Source organism: Haliotis rubra, unplaced genomic scaffold (genome assembly GCF_003918875.1).
Source record: "Haliotis rubra isolate DU_JTF1 unplaced genomic scaffold, ASM391887v1 Scf459, whole genome shotgun sequence".
In the NCBI taxonomy this organism is placed as follows: domain Eukaryota; kingdom Metazoa; phylum Mollusca; class Gastropoda; order Lepetellida; family Haliotidae; genus Haliotis; species Haliotis rubra.
Genome location: NW_025767145.1, coordinates 600,683 through 626,664, shown reverse-complemented (window position 1 = coordinate 626,664; position 25,982 = coordinate 600,683). Strand labels below are relative to the sequence as shown.

At 40.7% G+C, this 25,982-nt stretch overlaps 1 protein-coding gene across 1 annotated transcript in view; it reads right to left on the bottom strand.

The window, feature by feature from the left end:
• LOC124290151 (protein FAN-like) overlaps positions 1-25,982 on the bottom strand; it is a 41,273-nt gene continuing 15,291 nt past the window's right edge. The window contains exons 9-29 of the mRNA XM_046726844.1: positions 24,695-24,777; positions 24,507-24,586; positions 23,208-23,298; positions 22,136-22,199; positions 19,951-20,053; positions 18,865-18,934; positions 16,165-16,296; positions 15,963-16,005; positions 13,065-13,264; positions 12,578-12,677; positions 10,826-10,884; positions 10,451-10,518; positions 8,563-8,630; positions 7,268-7,329; positions 7,044-7,105; positions 6,650-6,706; positions 5,518-5,653; positions 5,128-5,166; positions 4,269-4,371; positions 3,724-3,833; positions 1-2,662 (exon numbers count right to left, since the gene is read on the bottom strand). Of these exons, the coding sequence (XP_046582800.1) occupies positions 2,574-2,662; positions 3,724-3,833; positions 4,269-4,371; positions 5,128-5,166; positions 5,518-5,653; positions 6,650-6,706; positions 7,044-7,105; positions 7,268-7,329; positions 8,563-8,630; positions 10,451-10,518; positions 10,826-10,884; positions 12,578-12,677; positions 13,065-13,264; positions 15,963-16,005; positions 16,165-16,296; positions 18,865-18,934; positions 19,951-20,053; positions 22,136-22,199; positions 23,208-23,298; positions 24,507-24,586; positions 24,695-24,777 (1,819 nt within the window). The 3' untranslated portion in view covers positions 1-2,573. The remainder of the gene's footprint in view (positions 2,663-3,723; positions 3,834-4,268; positions 4,372-5,127; positions 5,167-5,517; positions 5,654-6,649; positions 6,707-7,043; positions 7,106-7,267; positions 7,330-8,562; positions 8,631-10,450; positions 10,519-10,825; positions 10,885-12,577; positions 12,678-13,064; positions 13,265-15,962; positions 16,006-16,164; positions 16,297-18,864; positions 18,935-19,950; positions 20,054-22,135; positions 22,200-23,207; positions 23,299-24,506; positions 24,587-24,694; positions 24,778-25,982) is intronic.

Genomic DNA, 25,982 nt, shown 5'->3' with positions numbered 1-25,982 from the left:
ATTTTATTCAACTTAGGATACAAAGTTTTTAACAAACGATCATAGTTTTAAATTGTTATTATTGGTTTGTATTACAAGGGGGTACAATAAGGGTATTGTTTGTCTGTGTACAAACAAAACATGAGTCTAAACATACACATTGGGACATTTAAAAATGATGTGGAAACTTTTGAGACAGTCCCTCAAACATCATTCTCTTCCCACAGAGTTACTCCTGTCATATCTTCCTACGTTACGTGGGAAAATATGACAAAGTGGAAGAGAATGCTCAAACATCAGCATACTCGGAAAAAAAACCCAAAGATAAACAGAAAATATGTGCAATCTTTGTACAAGCAAATTTACAGAATAAACATCAGCAGCGGCAAACTCACATGAACATTTGAAAATCCATGGAAACCTTTGACACAGCCCCTCGCATATATGACATATTCAAAATATTACTATTGGTAACATTAAAAGTTCTTGTAGAAGCGTAATGAGCACCAGTTGGATATGTTAATGCTGTATCACATGTTGGAATGTTGAGTGAATAACGAACAAGAATAGATATCAACCTTGGCACTTTCCCTCACTTACTTACAGTACCAGTGTCAGAAAATAAGGGTGTCCCTTTTGATCATGTAAGTACATGTAGTTATACAAAAATGACTTTAAAGTTTTTCTTTCCTGATTTTGCTAAGAGTCTGACTTGGACGTGTTGTGAACAGTGGTCCTTTACACAAAGCTGTCGTAGCACTAAGATGATTATGGTTATAAATCCCATACTTTAGTGCTGAGATGGTCATGAAACATATACTTTAACACTGACTTATGATTGTAATAGGACTAATATGATTGTAAATCCCATACTTTAACACTGACTTATGATATTTGTAGCACTTATATGATTAAAAAAAATCCCATACTTTAACATAGACTAACGACACACGTAGCACTAAGATGATTGTAAATCCCTTACTCTAACATAGACTAACGACAGCTATATCGCCAAGATGGTCATAAAACGTATACTTTAACACTGACTTACGACACTTGTAGCACTAAAATGATTGTAAATCCCTTACTTTAACATAGACTAACGACAGCTATATCGCCAAGATGGTCATAAAACGTATACTTTAACACTGACTTACGACACTCGTAGCACTAAGATGATTGTAAATCCCTTACAGTATCATAGACTAGCTAGTATTGTCTTTGTATCACAATTGCTTTGTCAAACATAGCCCTGCAAACTTAGTGCTCCAAGGTGAGTTGGCAGTTTAGATATATCAGCCTGTTTAACACTTAAAGGGGCACTACACTCTGCTCAACTGGCAGTCCCAGGTGGACTGAAGGTCAACCAATAACATCAGTTAACAATCTGTGTGAACACTATGTTTCGGGATGGGAGGGATTCTTCATGCAGTGGAAGAATCTATTACCACGGAACAATACATTGCAAAAATGTAGAATGTGACATTGTCACGTGTACTTCACATGGAGTTCATGCGATGTGTGTGTTTGTCAATGCGACATATCAACTCAACAAGTTAAAATAAGTGTTCACAATAAACTGTTTAGATATTAATCACAGATTTGGTTTTTTTCCACAGAAAAAAATATTGTGCTCGGAACATATGGCAATGTTGATCCTATAATCTTGAGTGAGTGAGTGAGTTTAGACCTATTCTACCCCGGATCTTCACGGGTCCCTGTAATCTTGAAACCTTCAATCCTTGCTAAATTCAACTGCACAGATGACACAGATCTGCAGATTCAGTTGTCAGGTTGTGATTCGTTGTTTAGCTAAAAATGTGTGAGTGAGTGAGTGAGTTAGTCTTACGCCACTTTTAGCAATATTCCAGAAATATCAAGATGGAGGACACCAGAAATGGGACTCGCACATATGGGGAATCGAACCTGGGTCTTCGGTGTGACGAGTGAACGCTTTAACCACAGGGCTACCCCATTGCCCCTTTAGCTAAAGATACAGTAACTATAACTACACAGAATAAATGTTAGCTTCACACAAGGTCTTGCTTCTAACATCAAGACAGGCAAACATGGGCAGTAGAATGTGAGACTAGTTTCTCTTCAGTACTCAAACACTTTAAACAATATGAGTATCTGTAGAACTCAGTGTATATATCCTTCATCCTTGATTATCATATTACCATACAATAATGATAATTACCTTGGATATAAATTACCGATCTAGCTTATTTTCAGACATCACATCACCACGTAAACCTCGCTTATATTTAACTTAACATAAACTAATTTAAATGGACAACACTTGTAACATTGTGTTATCCGAATCTGCTAGCAAATAAATACAAAACTATAAAAATGAATTTGTCCAGGGAATTTAAACAACATTGATTGCAAATAAAATACCCTGTACAGTCAAGGATGCAACTGAATGATGTATTTTCAGATTTGAATTATGGACGTGATATGTCTTAAACCATCGCTGAAGAAGATCCAAATGGTGGCATTCAGATGATTTCCATGGAGCTGTGCTGATCCATTACGATCCCAGTATATCACTGGTTGGAGGTTTATCCATTCAGCCACTGTGAGACTAGTTATCCACATTGCCACACTATGACAGTCTTATCATATCCTCCTGACAACAGCCTCCCATCTTCAGCAACATCGATACTCGTCACAGCATCTGCAACAGACATCAGTGAAAGGGTAACTATTTGTTGAGCGAGTGAATGTTTTTTAATGAGACAACCATCAATGTTCCAGTTACATCATTGTGACATAAAAGATGTCATGTCTGCACCAGGCAAATTAGTGGTTGATGACATGAATACCATCGTGGTAATGTGACACACAATCCATAACATCACCTGGAGTTATCTACAGACCCTCCTTAGTCCGTGAAGATCCGAGTTATAATTGGTCCTAGAGCGGCCTTCACACGTTAAACTAAAGTTTGCTTACACATGTTGTTAAATTTTTAAAAGCTGTTAAACTCACATTTTCACACGTAAGACACATTGTTGTCAAACTTTCGTTTCATTTGAGCACCATGTCTCTATTGGTGTGACCAAAACATCACGTGACAATTTTGTTGACTGCAATTGGTTGTTTCTGAACAACATGAGTTTGACAACACTTCACATGTCAAACTCAGGTTTGACAACACTGAAAGTTTGATGGAAAAGTTGGTGAGAATAGAGACCGATCCTATTTCTCGACAACAGGTGGAACTCACGACGACAACAGTTTGACAACTCTGAAATTAGTGTTGTTGGCAAGTTGTTGGAATGTTCACACTCTCAAAATCAAGTTTGACAATATGTGTTGTCAAGATTAAATTTGCAATGTGACGGCCACTTAAACAACCCATGCTTGTCATAAAAGGCAACTAACAGGATTGGGTAGTCAGACACGATGACTTGGTTGACATATGTCAGGCTGTTGATCACTGGATTAACTGGTCCAGACTTGATTATTTACAGACTGCTGCCATATAGCTGAAGTATTGCTGATTGCGGTGTTAAACAACACAGCACCCAATCTTCTTTAGTCCTTCGCTATACCAGAATACACACAGGGAGTCAGGCATTGGGAGCTGGGGACCTCCACGATACCAAAATACCCACAGGGTATTATATGAATGATGTACTGGGTACCTATTCCACACCTTAAACCCCAACATAAAGATAATCATTGGGTACTGGGGGTCTATTCTTCCGTGGAATCTCCAAAGGAGTGTCGTACCTTGATGAGCCTTTGACTGGTGAAGTATCTGCCCCTTGTCCATGTCCCAGACCTGAACAAATCCTGCGCTGTTCCCCGACATCACCAGCCCACCAGCCCACTGTAGGCAACTGGAACAACACAGGCAATATTCCATGTTATACCACAAGCGTCCGTTATTTCCACTGTTATTTTTCATGAAGACCTGGTACATGCATCATGCTGAAGTTTGACAATTTGATTCAAAGAGCAAGCTAAGTTCACTATTTTGTATCATGACACAAAGCACAGGTCATTTTTAGCCAATATGGTATTGGCCGATAAAATAGATTTCAATATTACCAGCCAACAGATGGACAGTGAGACTTTATAGAGTAAACAATTAAATACAGAAAAGCATTAAAATTATAACATGATCTATCCGTAAACTGAGCCAATATTTCAAGAAGACGGAATAATCTATCTTCTTCCCACCAGCTTTTTAAGTAGAAGCAATTATTTCTTATGTCCTGTTTATCCCAAGTTCACAGTAAATTTCAGCTTAAATTGAAAAAAAGAGTCCTTACAGTATTTCATCATGGACGTCCTTGGTGAAGATCTCGGTGCCGGTTCCAGTGTCCAGTACTTTGATGTAGTTGTCTTCCCCACAGGACAGGATCCGTCTCACGTCTGCAGCACATAGACACAATACATAGTTGGAAGAATATAGCATTACATACAGAAGTACACAATGCATCTGACCAAGAATAAGCATATCCTGCCAGCAGAAAAATCGACAACCTTTTTGTTCTTAAAAATATTTTAATGTACCCGGTACTCTAAACTACACCATTATTACAATCTACTCTGAGGGTCAACATGAATATCATTTACCCTGAAAGTCACCATTTACAACATCTACTCCGAATGTCAACTTTGACCCATGAAGATCCGGGTTAGAATATTGATCTTCAGAAACCCATGCTTGTCATAAGAGGTGACTAACGGGATTGGGTGGTCAGGCTCGCCGGCTTGGTTGACACATGTCATCGGTTCCCAATTGCGCAGATCGATGCTCATGGTGTTGATCACTGGATTGTCTGGTCCAGACTCGATTATTTACAGACCGCCGCCATATAGCTGGAATACTGCTGAGTGTGGCGTAAAACTAAACTCGTGCTCGCCGAGTGTCAACATCAACAACATCTACTCTGAAGGTCATCTTCAACAACATCTTCAGCATTTATGTCTTATTTATTAAGTCTTTACCTCTCAAACACACCTTTGCTTAACAAAGGCACACTATTTGGACAATCAGATTAAATAACAGAGATCTTAGGAAAAAAAATTACTCTGAAATCAGATCAGCACCTATCCTTAACATACAGAGTTAAGATGCTATTCCAGACACATGGGAACCAGGCAACAACGGCGTGACTTAGTTACCTGGACTGACGAGGACTGCATTGATTCTCCCATGATGCACTGTGAATACAAGAAAAACAGTGTTAGCTTGTACTGTGTAAATAAATGTAAATAATTACAATATTACCATACTTTTTTCATACAGCTTAGTGCAGTTTCCTTCTTTGCAAACTTAAATTGTGTTTTCCACAAAACATGGCGACCTGCATTTATCGATCACGGACTCTACACGTAGTGTTAATGTCTAATACATATAGTGTTAACCACGACTGTGTGGGCGACCTTGGCCCCTATTCTCGAAACGTTCGTAGTCCTAAGAATTCTTAACTTTGATCGAAGCCAATGTGTTAAGAATGGGCTTAAGAAGTTCTTAGGGTTCCGAACGTTTCGAGAATAGGTAGCCTTGTGTACCCGCTAGTTGGTTGCTGATGTACTCAGTGTAGAGATCCCAGACACACAGATGGCCGTCCTTGGTGCCCGTCACCAGCAGTCGACTCTCGGGATCCAGGTCCAGACACGTCACCCCCTCGTCATGGTCCAACTGGCCCTGCAACACGGACCCAAGGATACAGACAATCCAGATGGATAGGGGTGAACGGAAAACATGTTGAACATCAGTGTTAAGAAAGAGATGGCTTGAGTAATGGACTGATCCACGAAGCTACCCTACCACCCTTACCCAGAGTGAGTGAGTGAGTATGGTTTTACGCCGCTTTTAGCAATATTCCAGCAATTTCACGGCAGGGGACACCATAAATGGGCTTCACACATTGTACCCATGTGGGGAATCGAACCCAGCTCTTCGGCGTGACAAGCGAAAGCTTTAACCACTAGGTTACCCCACCGCCCCCCCTTACCCAGAATGAGGATGTATGACAATTTCACATTGCAAATGGTGTGTGTGTGTGCATAGAGCCCAGGTCACAAATCAGTTAAGAGTGAGTGAGTGAGTGAGTGAGTATGGTTTTACGCCGCTTTTAGCAATATTCCAGCAACATCACAGCGGGGGACACCAGAAATGGGCTTTACACATTATACCCATGTGGGGAATCGAACCTGGGCCTTCGGCGTGACAAGCGAACGCTTTAACCACTAGGCTACCCCACCTCCCCCAAATCAGTTAAGAAACGATGGTCATGGAGAGTCCTTGGATGGGTGACTGACTTTGGAGAGTTTCTGTGATTTCTGTCTTGCACCCCAAAACGAAGCACATGTGATACATGTGGTCTCACCTAAGGCTAGTGAGTCTCTTCAAAATTGCCTCTCTTCACCCAGCAGAAAATGGGTACCCGGTGGGATAAATCATATGCTTATTATTATGCTTAGCGCTTCACAGGCAGCTTGGGTTATCTGGGGCAATAATGTCCATCATGTTGTATGCGCTTAGAGCAGGTCCTGGTGGCGTGGAGTTCAGCATTATATAAATGACCTTATTATTCAAAAATGAAATAAGATGTCAAAATGATGTAAGTGATCCCTTTTTCCACAAGTCCTATGGAGGTATAACTATGTTATCATGAACCACTATTGTTCCTAAACTCACCAGGTATTCCGCTGAAGAGAAAGCCTGGCCTGGTTCCGGTTGGGGCAGCCTCCAGATCTGGAACAAACAGCATGGTACTTGGACTATCCTCAGTATTGCTCAGTTGATATAAACCAGCATTATTCTGCTTCTGTTATAGGATGAGTGTAATATAGGCTGCTTTCCTCTGTTCTATGTAGACAGTGTAAGTGACAGTGAGTGAGTGAGTTTGGTTTTCGCCGCTTTTAGCAATATTCCAGCAATATCACGGCGGGGGACACCAGAAATGGGCTTAACACATTGTACCCATGTGGGGAATCGAACCCGGGTCTTCGGCGTGACGAGCCAACGCTTAAACCATTAGGCTACCCCACCGCCCCTGTGTAAGTGCCAGTGTACTAGAATACGATCTTACCTTTACTGAAGAGTCCCACGAGGCCGTGTACAGGGTGCCAGACTTCCATGCTATAGAAGACACTGGAAGCACAGATTTAATTGCCATATCATAAAAGACAAAACAATTTGATTACAATAACATATTTTTCAGTATGTTTAAAATTATTATAACGACAGTCTGCAAAACTATGAGCCAAAATCAGAAAGGATTGTTTAAACATGTCACAGCACTACAACCCTCACCTGCATCATCATGGCCGTGGAGCGTGTCCAACACCCGGCCGTACTCGATACTGTAGAAGTACCTGAAGCGCACAAAATCAACAGCTATTATAACTGGAGAACATGTAAGCCTCATCAAATTATAAATAGATAAATTTTGAGTACAAAAGCTTCTCTGACACATAGTTAATAACGAGTGACCTTGAACTTCCATGCCATTCAATAATATGTCAGCAAAATTCCTCCCAGGCAAGAAGCATGTGACATGTGAAGCCGTCCAATTTTTCACACAAACATGTGGTTAAGAAAACGAGTAAGAGTGAGTTGTCTCAGTACACCAGTGATGGCTGAAGACAAATGATTAATCCATCTTTTGATATATTCAGATTTAATTTAAATTGTTATGTTAGACACATCATTAGTTCAAGGGTTTGCATATTCCAGGTTCCTTTATCCCGTGATTACATACCTTGTTAGTTGATTAATGCTACATTCAACAACATTCCAGCCATATGACGGTCGTCTAACAGTCTGGACCCAGTTTAAGTAAACTTAGGCTCAGTATTATTCGTTACACTGCTATACTGAGTCTAACAAAACCTAGTAGAAGGTCGCGTCAGCTAACCTTTGGACTGACCAATCAGAACACAGCTTACCAAATCGCGAAAGTTCACATTCGCACATACCATTTGAACCTTTACCTCAAAAACTCGAACGATTCCAAATGCTATTTTCTGCACGATCACTTCCGAGTGATACACATTGAGGACGCAATGTGTAAGCAATCGCAGAAAATAGCGTATTTTGTCAATATTCAAGGATGTCATCTTGTAGTAATAGTAACCATGTCATTAGAAACCCCTAAGCGTATATATTGCAGGTCAAATATCTGTGTTTCATGCAGATTTTTGTTTGTTGATAGATCATTGTCAGCGGACCGGGAGATGGAAAATCCCCAAACCGTTTCGTAAGTCCCGCCAAACCCTAAATAGTAGCCATTGTGTTATTGGTTAAATCTGTTCGGCCTCTCGCGTTTGATTGTATGGTCATAGGTCGCTCAAAGGTTAGCTGGCGCGACCTTCTGCTAGGGTTTGTTAGACCTTGTTAGTATAGCAGTATAACGAATAACTCTGAGCCTAAGTTTACTTACACTGGGTCTGGACCTGACAATACATTTTTCAATAGTGTGACCAACTGAAATAAATCACTCTCAATTACTCACTAGCTCATTTCAGCCTTACACTCATTCAGAGTTCAAACAAAGGAAGAGCCTGTTTGTTGCCATGGTGACAGGAGGCTGAGCCGTATATACTCACACATTATTGTCCCAGGAACCCACTATGATGGTCTTGTTGTCTGGCATAGCTAAACACGAAGACAGGGCCTACAGGAGACGAAGAATGGATGTCAGCAAACAAACAGATAGGATTTCATCACAACATCTAGTTGGATTCATGTCAATATTATATTACACAAACCAATTCAGGAACAATTTCACAGACACTGTATGGCTTTTCCCAGGGGTAGAAATAACTTTAAAATTGCTAGAGTACACTGGTACAGTGGCACATGTAAGATCACTTGCCCTGATAATTTTTCCTCTATACCAGCTGATTTTCTTGTTGATTTTTTAAATTAACAACATAATTAACATTGGAAAGTCAACTGGACATTGGTACAGCGTGATATACAAATTTGCTTGCCCGACTGGGAAAAACACTGGACTCGGACATTGGGCAATGGGTTATTTCCATCCCTGATGCCACTTATAGCAAAATTCCTGCTATCTCATGGCAGGGGACAACAGGATTGGGCTTCACACATTGTGCCATGTAGCAGACCGCTTTAACCACTAGGCTACCCCACCGTCCCTAATGTGAAGACGGCATATGAAGAATGTGAACATACATTTTGTGAAAATGGTAAGGGCTACCCCACTGCCCAACACAGATACTGGACAATGTGCACACAAATGTTTGAATACTGTGTGTCGTTTACTTGAAACATGAAGTGTAGGAAAACCACCATTGACCTTACTTTGTGACAAACCTTTCATGCAAACTTAGAAAAGTAAATTAGAATTAATGTAAAACAGTCAAAGGCAAGATGGAGTCAGCTACCATCCAGCTTCAGTTATAGTTTGATTTCTACCATGCGAGACTTATTTGTTGTACAGTATACCCTGGTTATAATGTCACCATTTGTCCAGGAGAAAATATGACATGACATCCAGGGTGGCATTATAACCAGGTAGGACAGTTAGAGGACCTGTGCACTCAACAAGGTGATTGAGCTGATGTCTCCTGCAATGACTGACTGAGTTTGGTTTTACGCCGCTTTTAGCAATATTCCAGCAATATCACGGCGGGGGACACCAGAAATGGGCTTCACTCATTGTACCCATGTGGGGATTCGAACCTGGGTCTTCGGCGTGACGAGCCAACACTTTAACCACTAGACTACCCCACCGCCCCTCTCCTGCAATGAACCTTGGATGACTGGATAATTCCAGCGTCTAGGGGCTGCAGGTGACTTGTTGTAGGTGGCAGGAAGTGTATTGTCACATGTGTTATCCTATCTGGGATTACATGGCTACCTAAAGCATTAATGAGTTTAGGCAAATAATTTGAGTCATGTCAGTGTAATTGGCATTATAATCAGGGGAAAATGACTCTTGTTCCCCAAACCATTGGCAAATGGCATTATATCCAGGGTGGTATTATAACCAGGGTATATTATAGGCAGGAAATCCGTTCTGGCAAAACATGGCACTATATGCAGGGTGGCATTATATCCAGGGGCATTATATCCAGGGTGACATTATAACAAGAGGCATTATATCCAGGGTGGCATTATAACCAAGGGCATTATATCCAGGGTGGCATTATAACCAAGGGCATTATATCCAGGGTAGCATTATAACCAAGGGCATTATATCCAGGGTGGCATTATAACCAAGGGCATTATATCCAGGGTGGCATTATAACCAGGGGCATTATATCCAGGGGCATTATATCCAGGGTGGCATTATATATTATAACCAGGGGCATTATATCCAGGGGCATTATATCCAGGGGCATTATATCCAGGGTGGCATTATATCCAGGGTGGCATTATAACCAGGGACATTATATCCAGGGTGCACTGTACTTGTCTAATCTCACATACTATCTGTAACATGTTTGTGATGGAACGAGGACATACCATGCTGGACAGATTGACACTGCGGAGTTGACGTTGTTCCTCCAGTGAGTACATCTTCAGCAGGCTGTCTGCAACAACATAGGACAAACAACTAATACCTCTGTAACATCAGAGCGAGTTTACTTCTACACCACATTTAGCAATATTCCAGCAACATCACAGCAGGAGACACCAGAAATGGGCCTCACATGTGGTACCCATGTCGGGAATTGAACCCGGGTCTTGAGCGTGACGAGCAAAAGCTTTAACTACTAGGCTACCCCACCGCCCCTGTTACATAACAAGGGCACAAAGTATGTTTGTGCAGGCAGGTGCTATTTGAATCATACACTTGGTATGAAAAATGTAACTATCTTCAAGAGAGTAACGCTTTACCTTGAGAGACTGAGAAAACATTCTTCCCATCAACTGAGAGTTTGGCGTCAGTCACAGCGCTGAAACAAAAAAATAACCCCATAAAAGCAAAACACAATGTCAGCGGAAGATCAAAGCTTCATGCGGATAAGTCAGTCAATTTTGTGTAGATTTAGTTAGTTGGTTTGTAAAATGTACCGTCCGGGAACGGAAACCGCATATCCGTTATAGACAGTCACTTTTATAACGTAAGAGATTGTTTTTTTATGAAAATTGACAGGAAGGCGAGGTTTCCGGATATTTGGGGTCCTGGTATCCAGGATCCCACTGTATATAACATCAGTTTCACCATTTCAGATTTGTAGGGTGAAAGGATCCATAAACAAGGTTATGAAAAAAATACCACCCAATAAGATTAGTAGTTCAGGATTAGCATTTTGGAAGAGGGACTGTATTCAGTGACCAATGGACAAATCTTTCAAAGGCATCAATAAGTGCACTCAGTATTCACCTGATGAGGTGAGTGAGTGAGTATGGTATTACACCACTTTTAGCAATATTCCAGCAATATCACGGCGGGGTCACCATAAATGGGCGTCACAGAGGTGAGTGAGTATGGTATTACACCACTTTTAGCAATATTCCAGCAATATCACGGCGGTGTCACCATAAATGGGCGTCACAGAGGTGAGTGAGTATGGCATTACACCACTTTTAGCAATATTCCAGCAATATCACGGCGCGGGGACACCATAAATGGGCGTCACAGAGGTGAGTGAGTTTGGTTTTACACCACTTTTAGCAATATTCCAGCAATATCACGGCGGGGACACCATAAATGGGCTTCACAGAGGTGAGTGAGTATGGTTTTACACCACTGTTAGCAATATTCCAGCAATATCACGGCCGGGACACCATAAATGGGCGTCACAGAGGTGAGTGAGTATGGTTTTACACCACTGTTAGCAATATTCCAGCAATATCATCACAGGGGACACCAGAAATGGGCTTCACACGTTTTACCCATACCCATGTGAAGAATCGAACCCGGGTCTTCAGTGTGACAAACAAACGCTTTAACCACTTGGCTACCTCACCACCCCTCACTTGGTGAAAGCGCAAAAAGCAGTTCAGATGTATTGTTACAGAGTTGTTATCTCTAAGACTTTTATGTCTTCAGAACAATTAACAGGCCCCAAAAACTTTTCTTAATGTTCCAATTAGGAGATAAACATCATGTGTTATTGAGCATTTGAAGCACGGGAATTCATTTGGAACCAACGGCGTAAGCCGGAGGTTTCAAATGAAATATTCCCGTGCTTCAAATACTCAATAACACCCGGAAATTGGCCAACACATGATGTTTATCGACATTGTAAACGCAAAAGTAAACCAAAAGGACCACACACGGTTTTTGTGTCTGCACTCATTGACATCGAGTACGGGTACAGCAGTGAAATGTCATCAGCCGGCCGTTTCGGCTGTCTCCCATGGTAGCATCTGGAACTGCTCATTTGTGACGTCATTCGGACTTTACGTCACAATATGATTTGAATGACGTCATCACAGCTGACGACATAACAATACAATGGTGTGAGCGATGAATGTATGTATTAATACGCAGAGAATTTCCGGGTATCAAATACCATTTGATCACGTTTTTCAATCAATCAGATTAAAGAACACAGTGACTTTTGGTTTACAATGAAATATAATCCTAAACAAAACCATATCATGCAGAACTTAAAACTGGTGAGACAAAACTATCCTCACTCTTTATGCAGTGTGTATTTAAGATGTGTTCGGATTTTGCTGAAGTCGACAGTTTTGATGATTGGCTCCGCCACCTCCAGACTCTTCTCGATGGATGACTCTGAAACCAACAATCATCACAGTTTGTTATTCCCATAAATATCAGAATATACCAAAATATTTTCCTGCATTGTTTCATATAATTTCCCACTTCTTAAATAAAATCAACGTAACTGTTTACTGGTAGATCAATACCATAAAATACATAAGTTGTCATCCTAACAAAAATTATTTGCATACTTAAATAGCTAACGATTTTAATTTATAAAGGTAGATTTGTAAAGGTGTTACTTATACATCTTGCTGTTGAGGCCAGTAAAATAGTATAGGACTGAGTGCTTGGAAATATATGATTGCAATGAATGAAATGTAAAAATACCTCTAAAATTAAAAAATTACAAAAAGTAATAAAACATCCTAAATTCAAACAAAATAACTTTTTTCTCACCTAATGATCGTTTATCTGAGTCGGAGTCCCCTCTCACTTCTACTTGTGACCCCAGTTTGGGGACTGGGTGGGACGTAGGGTGGGGCACCGGTGTGGTACAGAAGCGCCGGCGGTGGGGGGTAGTGAACAGCTGTTTGGGGACCTGGCCAAACTCCATGATCTGGGTCTCCAGGCCTGCCCTCTCGTTCGGGTCCTCGATGCTGAAACACGGAAGAAAGACAATAGCGGCTATACTATGCTTAAAGATCACATATACTCTCGGGGGGTACAAATACATAAATCACTAATTGACATTGTCATAAATGAAACCCCATCATTAAAACTACTCATTTCGATCTTTAATTAACTTAACTCGACCTTTTTGACAACAGTGCACAATTCTCACCCACGAACAAAATTTCAAGCAATCAGAGGGGCGCGTCTCCGTGACGGCTTGTCATATGAGGAATAGATATGAGGGCCGATGTAGAATTCATGTACATTTCAGGGGGTAAATTATCTTGTTTACAGGTTTGTATAAACCTGAAATCGTGAAAATTGTTGTGAAAAATGAAAGCTATGTTCTCACAATCTACTTTCATTTAATTTTGTCACCTGCTTTGCCTAGCTTCCGAGTTACAACTTGTTTTCATAGACAATTCTAATGCTTGGATGGTAAAATGACTGATCCAAATTGATCCCATTTCTGTGGGTTTTTTTACCTCGATATTTAATCATGTCTTGTAAAAATATGACATCTATTATGCATGCTATTAAAAATGTACATTTGATTTATTTGAATCCGTAAACTAAACAACCCCACTTTGCCATTGCTAGAAGAATCTGAAAATTTGCTTAGGTAAATAGGTACATGCAGTTTTAGCACACAGCAAATGCTTATATGTATTTCTTATGCAACAATGAAGTTCTGTTCATATTCTCAAAACAGTGTCGGGCCATAAGTTTTCACATGCAATACAGCAATTAATACTCCCTTGTTGTAACCTGTGTTAGGTGGTATAAACCTACACATGTTATTTGTCATCATCACTTGTAGTCAGTTAATGAATTTATAACAGGTATAATTAGTGGTAACACCGCTTAGATTACCCGACAAAGGTTCCCATTTGGCATTTCTTGTGTCTGGAGTAATAAATAAAGGTCTGATGTGGAAAATGTATTACATGTTATGTAATATGCGCATGGAAGTGCAGCGAGAAGAATTATCACCCAAGTTACAAAAACAAACATCGATCAAAGGATTAACCAATAACACGCTAATTGATTAATTACTTTTATCTTGCACAGCGGATTTGTCGAAAGGTAGTGTTTATGTATGTAGATTTACTAATTTATACTGAATACACTCTGTCGTAAAGTGTCTGTGTAAAAACAATGTCCTTCTTTCAAAGGATTAACCACCAATACATTGATTGATTGCTCATTTTTGGCTAACTAAATTACTTTTTTTTTAAAGAATGGCAGACATTATGCAATTAGTTGCCATGTGTGCTATCTTGGGTGACCAATGAGACTATACACCAATGTGAAAAACCTGAAACGATATATCACGTTTTCGCATATTAGACTGTTAAAAGACACATCACTTGGAACAGATGCAGATGAATGGCATATGTGGATATTGATGGATACATTCCTCGAACAAGGTGATAGCCTGACATTGTTCCTATAACTTTAATCTGTCTTAATTTTATTTGCATTTTGTTTTTATTCAGTTGTCGTAGCATTCAACAGAATCATTGTTTTCGCCGTGAAGTGTAATGAAAAAGACAACATACACTAGGGTGTCTGTGCGAATTATGATTCGCATTGGGAAACTATAAAATGTCTAGATATTACAGTCCTGTTATAAATTCACTATAAGTATCAGCAGATCGTCTGCTTTTTTATTAAGTTTCAAAATGCATACAAATATGATAATAAACTAATTACCGGTAGGATTATAAGACCAAATATAAAGACGTACATTGACTAGTATCTACATACTGGTGAGTGGATGTTAACCACGTGAATCTAGCAAGAAATTTATCGCGCAGTATTGTCACTTTGACCCCCACCTTGCTTCCGTGGAAGAAATGGTTATGTTACAAGTTGTGTCATGCAAAATCCTTTTGGTAATGATACAATTACGAGTAGAAAGAAGTTTTGATTTTCTAACTTGATGAAAACAAACCGTAATCTCATTCATTCTTTAACAGACTTTAGCCCACGACGTCACGATTTTTAAAAATGGCGGCGCCCTGTCGAGAACACACGCCAGTCTGAGAATAAATGCTGTTTAGGTTTGTATTCACTGAGTTATAAAATCAAAACTACTTTCTACTGGTAGTAAAATATGTATTTGATTGATGGCCAATAGGATTTTGTTTGACATGCACAACACTACTTACAAAATTATTGTCACTTCGACCACTTCCGAGGAAGAAATCACCTTCCAACTCTCTCTCCCATCCTCCCTCCTAACATTCCCACTTCCCTGTCATCTTCCCACACACCATTCCCACTTCCCTGTCATCTTCCCACACACCACCCTGTCTCCCCTCCCATCCCACCTACTATCTATTTCCACCCTCCCTCCTCCCTGACCACAGTTTCTCCTCACTTTCCCACTCTCTCTCCCTGTCCTCCCTTTTTGTCTCTTTCCCTAACTTCTGCTTTCTCTCCAATCCTCCTACTCTCCATTTCCCTCCTTTCTTCCACCATTTTCCAACAGTTCCCTCTATTTGTCTCTTTCAGTAATTTGATCTTTCTCTCCCCTACTTCCAACACTCTTTCTCCCCTTTCACAGTCTTTCTCCCCTGTCACAGTCTTTCTCCATATTTTCTCACACTTTCCAAGTTCCCACTCTTTGTCCCCTACATCCCCCCCCATCTCCCCTTCACACACTCACTGCCTTACCTGTCCAAGTCAATGGCTCCCTCATATGTCAGGTAGTAGAACACTGGAAACAATAGACAACATGAGAAACCAACAAAACACAGGCAACTAAGTCTACCAAAAATACAATAAGTATCTTAAAATGTAGCACTGAACGAATCCAACAACAATTAGACATGATCGCCATCAACATGACTGATTTCTCCGGAGTTCTGAAACTTACAGTTGTCAGCATTCTCCGCCTCCTCGCCCCGCTGCTGGTAGCCGAAGATGAGGTCAATCCAGTGATGGATGTTGGAGGACACATATTCCGACTCTAAAGCATCCTGAAGCTTGTGGACAAAATCTGTTGGACCTGTGTAGACATCCCAACTTTAGACATGTGTATTGTACACAAACATGTGATGAGATCAAGGCTTTACCAGGGTCTGTCTATTCATAATAGGGATAAGTTAGGACTCTAGGCATGAACATAATGGTCTGAGGGTAATCACTGCAACCTATTGGCCAATGTGGCACACAACACATGATTGAGTGAGGTATGTTTCACGCCACTTTTAGTAATATTCCAGCAACATCATGGCCACACAACACATGATTGAGTGAGTTATGTTTCACGCCACTTTTAGTAATATTCCAGCAACATCACGGCCACACAACACATGATTGAGTGAGTTATGTTTCACGCCACTTTTAGTAATATTCCAGAAACATCACAGCCACACAACACATGATTGAGTGAGGTATGTTTCACGCCACTTTTAGTAATATTCCAGCAACATCTTGGCCACATAACACATGATTGAGAGAGGTATGTTTCACGCCACTTTTAGTAATATTCCAGCAACATCACAGCCACACAACACATGATTGAGTGAGGTATGTTTCACGCCACTTTTAGTAATATTCCAGCAACATCACACCCACACAACACATGATTGAGTGAGTTATGTTTCACGCCACTGTTAGTAATATTCCAGAAACATCACAGCCACACAACACATGATTGAGTGAGGTATGTTTCACGCCACTTTTAGTAATATTCCAGCAACATCACACCCACACAACACATGATTGAGTGAGTTATGTTTCATGCCACTGTTAGTAATATTCCAGAAACATCACAGCCACACAACACATGATTGAGTGAGGTATGTTTCACGCCACTTTTAGTAATATTCCAGCAACATCACACCCACACAACACATGATTGAGTGAGTTATGTTTCATGCCACTTTTAGTAATATTCCAGCAACATCACAGCCACACAACATCATGATTGAGTGAGTTATGTTTCACGTCCACAATAAACACATGATTGAGTGAGGTATGTTTCACTTTTAGTAATATTCCAGCAACATCATGGCCACACAACACATGATTGAGTGAGTTATGTTTCACGCCACTTTTAGTAATATTCCAGCAACATCATGGTCCACACAACACATGATTGAGTGAGGTATGTTTCAATAATAACACATGATTGAGTGAGTTATGTTTCACGCCACTTTTAGTAATATTCCAGCAACATCACGCCACACAACACATGATTGAGTGAGTTATGTTTCACGCCACTTTTAGTAATATTCCAGCAACATCATGGCCACACAACACATGATTGAGTGAGGTATGTTTCACGCCACTTTTAGTAATATTCCAGCAACATCATGGCCACACAACACATGATTGAGTGAGTTATGTTTCACGCCACTTTTAGTAATATTCCAGCAACATCACGGCCACACAACACATGATTGAGTGAGGTATGTTTCACGCCACTTTTAGTAATATTCCAGCAACATCACGCCACACAACACATGATTGAGTGAGGTTATGTTTCACGCTACACATGGCCACACACATGATTGAGTGAGTTATGTTTCACGCCACTTTAGTAATATTCCAGAAACATCACGGCCACACAACACATGATTGAGTGAGTTATGTTTCACGCCACTTTTAGTAATATTCCAGCAACATCACGGCCACACAACACATGATTGAGTGAGGTTTATGTTTCACTTTAGTAATATTCCACATCATCACGCCACACAACACATGATTGAGTGAGTTATGTTTTCACTACCACTTTAGTAATATTCATGCCACTTTAGTAATATTCCAGAAACATCACGCGACACACAACACTACACACAACACATGATTGAGTGAGTTATGTTTCACGCCACTTTTAGTAATATTCCAGAAACATCATATGACATCTGCAAGCTAACACTACCCTATGGCTGACTTCCAAGAGAGTGTTGTTTCAATGTCAAGTAATATTGTGGAAATATGATGGCAACTGGACCAGGAAATCCAGTGATTGATATTAAGGGCAATGATCCATGTCATCAAGGTACGATACACCACCAACTAATATGTCAGTGTCTGACCACCCAATCAACGTGGCTGCCAGCCAACCTGAATGAGTGAGTGAGTGAGTGAGTGAGTGAGTGAGTGGAGTGGAGTGGGTGGGAGGAGTGAGTGAGTGAGTGAGTGAGTGAGTGAGTGAGTGAGTGAGTGGGTGGAGTGGAGGAGGAGATATGGTTGTAGGTTTTAAGCCGCTTTTAGCAATATTCCAGCAATATCACGACAGGGGACACCAGAAATGGGCTTCACACATTGTACCCACATGGGTAATCGAACCCCAGCCTAAAGCATGACCAGTGTACACTGCAGCCATTAGGCTACCCCACCGCCCCATAAATAATTAGGAAGAAGAAGACAAAGATAGAGACGACCAAATGGAATGGTTGGTCTGGCTGGGTAATTTGGTTCAGCGTATGTTATCACATACTGACAGCGTTAGCCGTATATGTTGCTAGGATTTATTTCTATTCAAAGATCTATGCAGTGTGAGTGTGCAATAAGACTAGATCTATTTTTTTTATCTTTTCTACACAACACAGCTCCAACTCACAGGATGCCCAGGGAGGCAGCTCAACATCAGCAACGGGGCGACTGTCTTGTTTGATGCCGAAGTTAATGATCTGAAAAAGAACAAGAGTCATCAAATGATGACAAATCCCCCCCGGCCCCCACAAATTTGAAAGGACAAATCATCTGACAGTTACTTAAAGTCCAACTTGATTTTTTTTACTTAGTCCAAATCGTTTCCATGGAAATCATGACAAACAAAAATGCGAAAAAATCTGCAAATAGCAAAAGCACCACTTCAAGATCTGCCAAATTTTGTTGAAAGATATTGAAAGGTTTTCAAATTGTGCTCTGGAAACAAAGCCCAGCCCTCCCTTCTGAGAATAAGTCCAAATTGTTTCCATGGAAACCAAGAAAAATTAAAAAGCCAAATATCTGCAAATAGCAAAAGGCACACTTTAGGTTCTGTTTGATATTTATACCAATTTTTTTTAAAAATATTGAACGTTTTTTTAGTTATGCTCCAGAAACAAAATGATTATGGACAGATGGACGAGGCATTGACTATACCCCCAACCCCAATTCCCCCCAACCCCCACTTCCCCTGCATTACATGTCGAGGGGATAACAATTCCTTGAACATCTTGTGACCAATATTAAAACCTGAACACTTCCAATATGAACACTCGACAAAGTCACGCATCCCCAGAGTCCAGGTCTTGAAAGACTAAACTACTCTACAACTCTAGTTACTTCAATACACTACAGCTGAAGTGGCAATACTAAGTCCATACCAGAGACGAACTCACACTCCCATCAACAATCAAGTGTGTGGAACCAATTTAGAACTTGGATATCAGCTCCTTGAAGCCAAGTGGAGACAACTCACTATTATAGCAGCAAAGAAGTCAGTTGAGTTGTTACAGAACTTGGGTATCAGCTCCTTGAAGCCAAGTGGAGACAACTCACTATTATAGCAGCAAGGAAGTCAGTTGAGTTGTTACAGAACTTGGGTATCAGCTCCTTGAAGCCAAGTGGAGACAACTCACTATTATAGCAGCAAAGAAGTCAGTTGAGTTGTTACAGAACTTGGGTATCAGCTCCTTGACACAACGTGGAGATAACTCACCCCTTTATGTACAAAGAAGTCTGTGGCGCCATCATAGAATTCAGGTATCAACTCTTTGAAGTCGGCAGCTCCCAGGAGGCAGTTGTTCCAGGTGTCTTGGAGGCTGTTCAGAACATATGCACTTAGTGACAAGGCAGAAGACCTATAGAGGGTGAGACTAAAAGTTTTATGTGTCACGGCTGCAGATAATTGTTGGTTTAAGTATCAAAACACATTATCTTCTCTAATAGGCATTGATAGTTGTCTTTTGGAAATCAATTTATTCTTACTATCTAGCAGTTATTCCATTCAGTGATTTTAACTAAATTAGTGAACCTTTAACATACATGATTCTGATCAAACATCCTTCTTGGATGTGGCAAGAGTTACAGAAATCTCCCAAGCTCATTGCTTCAAAGAAGAATACATGTAATGTACATGTCTAAATAACAATGAACAGAAGCCAAACATCCTTCTTGACTTCAATGCAGAAGAATACATGTTATGCGATGACTTCAATCAGAAGAATACAAGACTTCAATGCAGAAGAATACAGTAAATACGATGACTTCAATAGAAGAATACATGTATATGCGATGACTTCCAGAACATGTTATACATGATGACTTCAATGCAGAAGAATACATGTATATGCGATGACTTCAATGCAGAAGAATACATGTATATGACTTCAATGCAGAAGAATGACTTCAATGCAGAAGAATACATGTATATGCGATGACTTCAATGCAGAAGAATACATGTATATGCATCGATGACTTCAATGCAGAAGAATACATGTATATACATGATGACTTCAATGCAGAAGAATACATGTATATGCGATGACTTCAATGCAGAAGAATACATGTATATGCGATGACTTCAATCAGTAACTGTCACCTTGGGTTATCACGCTCAAGGTCATTATACTACTAGGTTTATTCATCTTTTCATGTATATATTAATGGCATAATAGTGATATATTGTGCATGTATTCTATCTGGAGGTATGGTAAGCTATGGGTAAAAACAGAAACTGCCACAAAATGATCAACAATTACAATATTGCATGTTACTACCAGACTGCTACTGCTCCCTGGTACAATAAATATCTTGAGAATCTACAGAATCTTGAAGTACCCACATTTTAATGACATCAATCCCTAAGAAGAGAGACAAATTACTATGGGGGATAACTGGTGGTGGTGGTGGAATTGGGTTTAACGTCGTGCTTGAGAATATTTCGCTCATATGACGACGTGCATGCGTGTGTATGTGTATGTGCGGATGCTTGTACTAGCCCACCGAGCTGGTTTTGTAGTGCTAGCCCACCGAGATACCATGCCGCAGTGAAGCATGATTACCCCACTCAGACATATTATACTGACTCCGAGCCGACCAGTCCTTGTTGTACCCATTAATGCCGAGCGCCAGGTAGGGACCAACAAGTACCATATTTTAACGTCTCTTGGTATGACGCGGTCGGGGATCTAACCAGCGACCTTCCGCACTCCCGGCGGACGCTCTAACCACTACACCATGGAGGCGGTCTGGGGGATAACTAATGCAGCATGTAAAAAAGCTTGGGGGGATTGAGTGTGTTCAGAAGATTGATGTTGTAATAGTTGCATTGGTGCATGTTTTATTGCTAAATCAAGCCCTGCAATGTGTGAAAAACTGGTTACAGGATTTTATGGCTGACAGAACGACCCTCAAACTTTGTAATGTTTATCTACTGACGTTCAAAATATACACACCCCATGACACATGTAACTCAAACTATGTGCATGACATTGACAAAAGGAAGATCACAGATAAGTTGAGTGAGTGAGTGAGTTTAGTTTTACGCCGCACTCAGCAGTATTCCAGCTATATGGCGGCGGTCTGTAAATAATCGAGTCTGGACCAGACAATCCAGTGATCAACAGCATGAGCATCGATCTGCAATTGGGAACTAATGACATTTGTCAACCAAGTCAGCGAGCCTGACCACCCGATCCCGTTAGTCGCCTCTTACGACAAGCATAGTCACCTTTTGTGGCAAGCATGGGTTGCTGAAGACCTATTCTACCCCGGATCTTCACAGGTCCACAGATAAGTTGGATCATAACAGTAGTTTTGGTGACAAGTTAAGTTAGCATAGTAACTTTAAAGCAGAAACAATCTGATATTATGTGGCAACACAGACAATATGAGAGTCTCACCAGTTGAACATTCTGTCAGGATGGTCAAACTTTCCGTTCTGCAGACAGAGCACATACTCGGGACCTGGCATGAGAAGAACCTCTGAAGTTACCATGACAACCATACTGAAGATCACATGACAAGCATTGACATTACCAGGTCCCTCCTTTCAAGTTGAGTCAATGAACAATATGTTTTGATTTTCAGTTTAACATTTTGATCATGTAGTTGATGACCAGTGGGTAGTGTGTTAGTTGTAAATATGTCACACACTGCAATATTCTAGTTTGAGACCATTCCAGGCAGCAATATTCTAGTTTTCTAACAGCAGACGATAAAATCGTATCTGGACCATCTGATTCATGATGTCACCAAGCATGGGTTACTGTTCTGATCAGGCTTTGTTTGTTTGTTGTTTAACGCCGACTCAGCAATATTCCAGCAAAATCGTGGCGGTCTGTAAATAATCAAGTCTGGACCAGACAACCCTGTTATCAACAGCATGAACATCGATTGACGCAATTGGGTTACGATGACATGTGTCAACCAAGTCAGCGAGCCTGACCACCTGATCCAGTTAGTCGCATCTCATGACAAGCATGGGATGCTGAACCAATTTAACCTAGATTTTTGAAGCTCTCTTTAAGCTAAGATAGGCGTAAGTGCCATACCCCTAACATTAACTTGCGACTATCTTAGCTCTAAGAGAGCTTGAAAAACTGAAGACCAATTCTAACCCGGACCGTCACGGGTTCTAATCAGGGAGCAGTATGAGGGAGAGTGGTGAAAACTCTGCCATCAGTCCAAAGTGTTTTATTAGTTATAGACATTCAGAACAAATGTACCAAAAGGAAATGCATTCTGCCATCTTTCAACATCTTGGTACGACATTGTCAAGGATCTAACCACTGATTTGCCATCCAGACTGACGTTCTATTCACTATATCACAGAGACAAGATAACAACTTCTTGTTTATTGCAGAGTTGATATAAAATCATATGCTTCAATTCTCACAATCCTAAAATTGTATGCTTCAGTATTTACACATCAACCTCTAGAATGCTGATCAAACAATAAAGTGAAACACTTACATATTCTAGCAAGGAAGAACAGCACATAGCCTGGAGTGGAGTAGTGGGAGCCGTACATGAACCTCGGTTCCGGCATGTCGACGAACCGCTCCTGGAACATATCATGATAATCTGCTCACAGAAGCACCACAGGATAGCATATTTAAAACATTTATCAACATTACCTTTAGATTATTTTCAGTAAGTCTCATGAGCATGTATGTCATCCCTCATCTTAGTAATCTCACTGATCTTGATCCTTTTTCCCCAACTCATCCATTTTCTATCCTCCCAGCTCACTTTGTCGTATCCTCTACTCACCTTAATCCTATCCCCCAACTCACCCATATCTTACCCCAAAAGTCACCCTTATCTTCTCCCCATCTCACAATTATCCTATCCCCCAACTCACCCATATCCCATCCCGTAACTCACCCTTATCCTATCCCCAACTCACCCATATCCCATCCCGTAACTCACCCTTATCCTATCCCCCAACTCACCCATATCTTACCCCAAACCTCACCCTTATCTATCCTCCTTCTCACCTTGATCCTATACCCCAAACCTCACCCTTATCTATCCTAGTTCTCACCTTGATCCTATACCACAGATCACCTTCTTTCTAACTCCCAACTCAGCCTCTCTTTATCTCACACTTCACAATTCACCCTTATCCCTCAATTCACCCTTGTCTATCCTCCTTCTACCCCTTACCTTATCCCTCAACTCACCCTTATATATTCCTTTACTCACCTTGATCCTATCTTCTTTCTATCCTCAGCTCACCCATGTCCCATTCCTTAACTCACCCATATCCCATTCCTCAACTCACCCATATTCCATTCCTCAACTCACCCATAACCCATTCCTCAGCTCACACATATCGACATTCCTCTACTCACCCATATCCCATTCCTCAACTCACCCATATCCTATTCCTCAGCTCACCCATATCCCATTCCTCAACTCACCCATATCCCATTCCTCAACTCACCCATATCCCATTCCTCAATCTACCCATATCCTATTCCTCAACTCACCCATATTCTATTCCTCAGCTCACCCATATCGACATTCCTCTACTCACCCATATCCCATTCCTCAACTCACCCATACCCCATTCCTCAATTCACCCATATCCTATTCCTCAACTCACCCATATCCCATTCCACAACTCACCCATACCCTATTCCTCAACTTAAGCATATCCTATTCCTCAACTCACCCATATCCCATTCATCAACTCACCCATATCCCATTCATCAACTCACCCATATCCTATTCCTCAAATCACCCTGGTCCTATTCCCCAACTCACCTTGATCCTATCCAGTCTCTCCTGGTTCAAGGCTCCGATTGGCTTCTTCAGATCACGGTAAACTTTCTCATCTTGCAAGTCTGTTGAGGCAATGAGAGAAGGTGACATCCAAACAGCAAGAAACTACATCTAACTACAAATCAGTTTCAAAATTCAGATATGAAAGCCAGTCGGAGCTGCGGACCTACCTAAATGATCGCTGGTGAAATCAGATATCACCCATGGCATTACTGGGTACTGCGTCAAGTCATTGAAACTGCGATCCGCCAAACTGAAACACACCAATATGACACATCAGCATTTCAAAGCCTTGTATCACCTTAGGGGCTGACAATTCTTAAAGCCTGAGATTGTTTGTTCTAGAAAATTCTGGAAAATAAACTGATATGCCTCAGCTCTTGCAACAACAAAAATAAAACCCTTCCCTAGCCACATGGGACATCAGAATAAAAGTTTATTTTGGTTAAAAAAATCAATTTCTCACCTCCTCTTTTCCAAAAAAGCAATGACTAAAAAAATGTCTAAAAAATACTAATCTCCAATCCCATTCCTCTCAACCCTTAAATATTAAGCATTTAGTCACTCAGTTATGCCACTCCAATTTTGATTATCATATTTTCTACTTCACAGAGAATTTTCATTATCTTGAAAACAGTTAATCATTAACATAAGCATAACACCACCACACACCCCAAAATAACAAGATACCTCAGCTCTTATAACCATCATTCATATTTTGTTCTCCTTATTAACTTCTTCAACTACAAACAAGACAGGTGCATAAACTAGCCTAGCCTAATATTTGAACATTTAGTGAGGAAGGTTTGTGTTACAGCTACATGAAAGCACCTTTAAATGATTAAGCCTGGACCAGACAATACAGTGATCAATATCATTTACAATGATCAATGAGAGTTTGGTGCAATCCATGATAACCATAGCACCCAAGAGCATAGGTTCTGACAACTTGATCCACAAAGACATAGGTTCTTGGGGACAACCAAGCAAAAAATCTCAATGGGGTCCAAGCCAGCATAGGTTGTTGGGGACCATTTCAAAACAAAAATCTCAGGTTGTTGGGACCATTTCAAAACAAAAATCTCAAAGCCAGCATAGGTTGTTGGGGACCATTTCAAAACAAAAATCTCAATGGGGTCCAAGCCAGCATAGGTTGTTGGGGACCATTTCAAAACAAAAATCTCAATGGGGTCCAAGCCAGCATAGGTTGTTGGGGACCATTTCAAAACAAAAATCTCCAAATGGGGCCCAAGCCAGCATAGGTTGTTGGGGACCATTTCAAAACAAAAATCTCATAGGTTGGGACCCCAAGCCAGCATAGCATAGGTTGTTGGGGACCATTTCAAAACAAAATCTCAATGGGGCCCAAGCCAGCATAGGTTGTTGGGGACCATTTCAAAACAAAATCTCATAATTGGGTCCAAGCCTTGGGTTGTTGGGGACCATTTCAAAACAAAA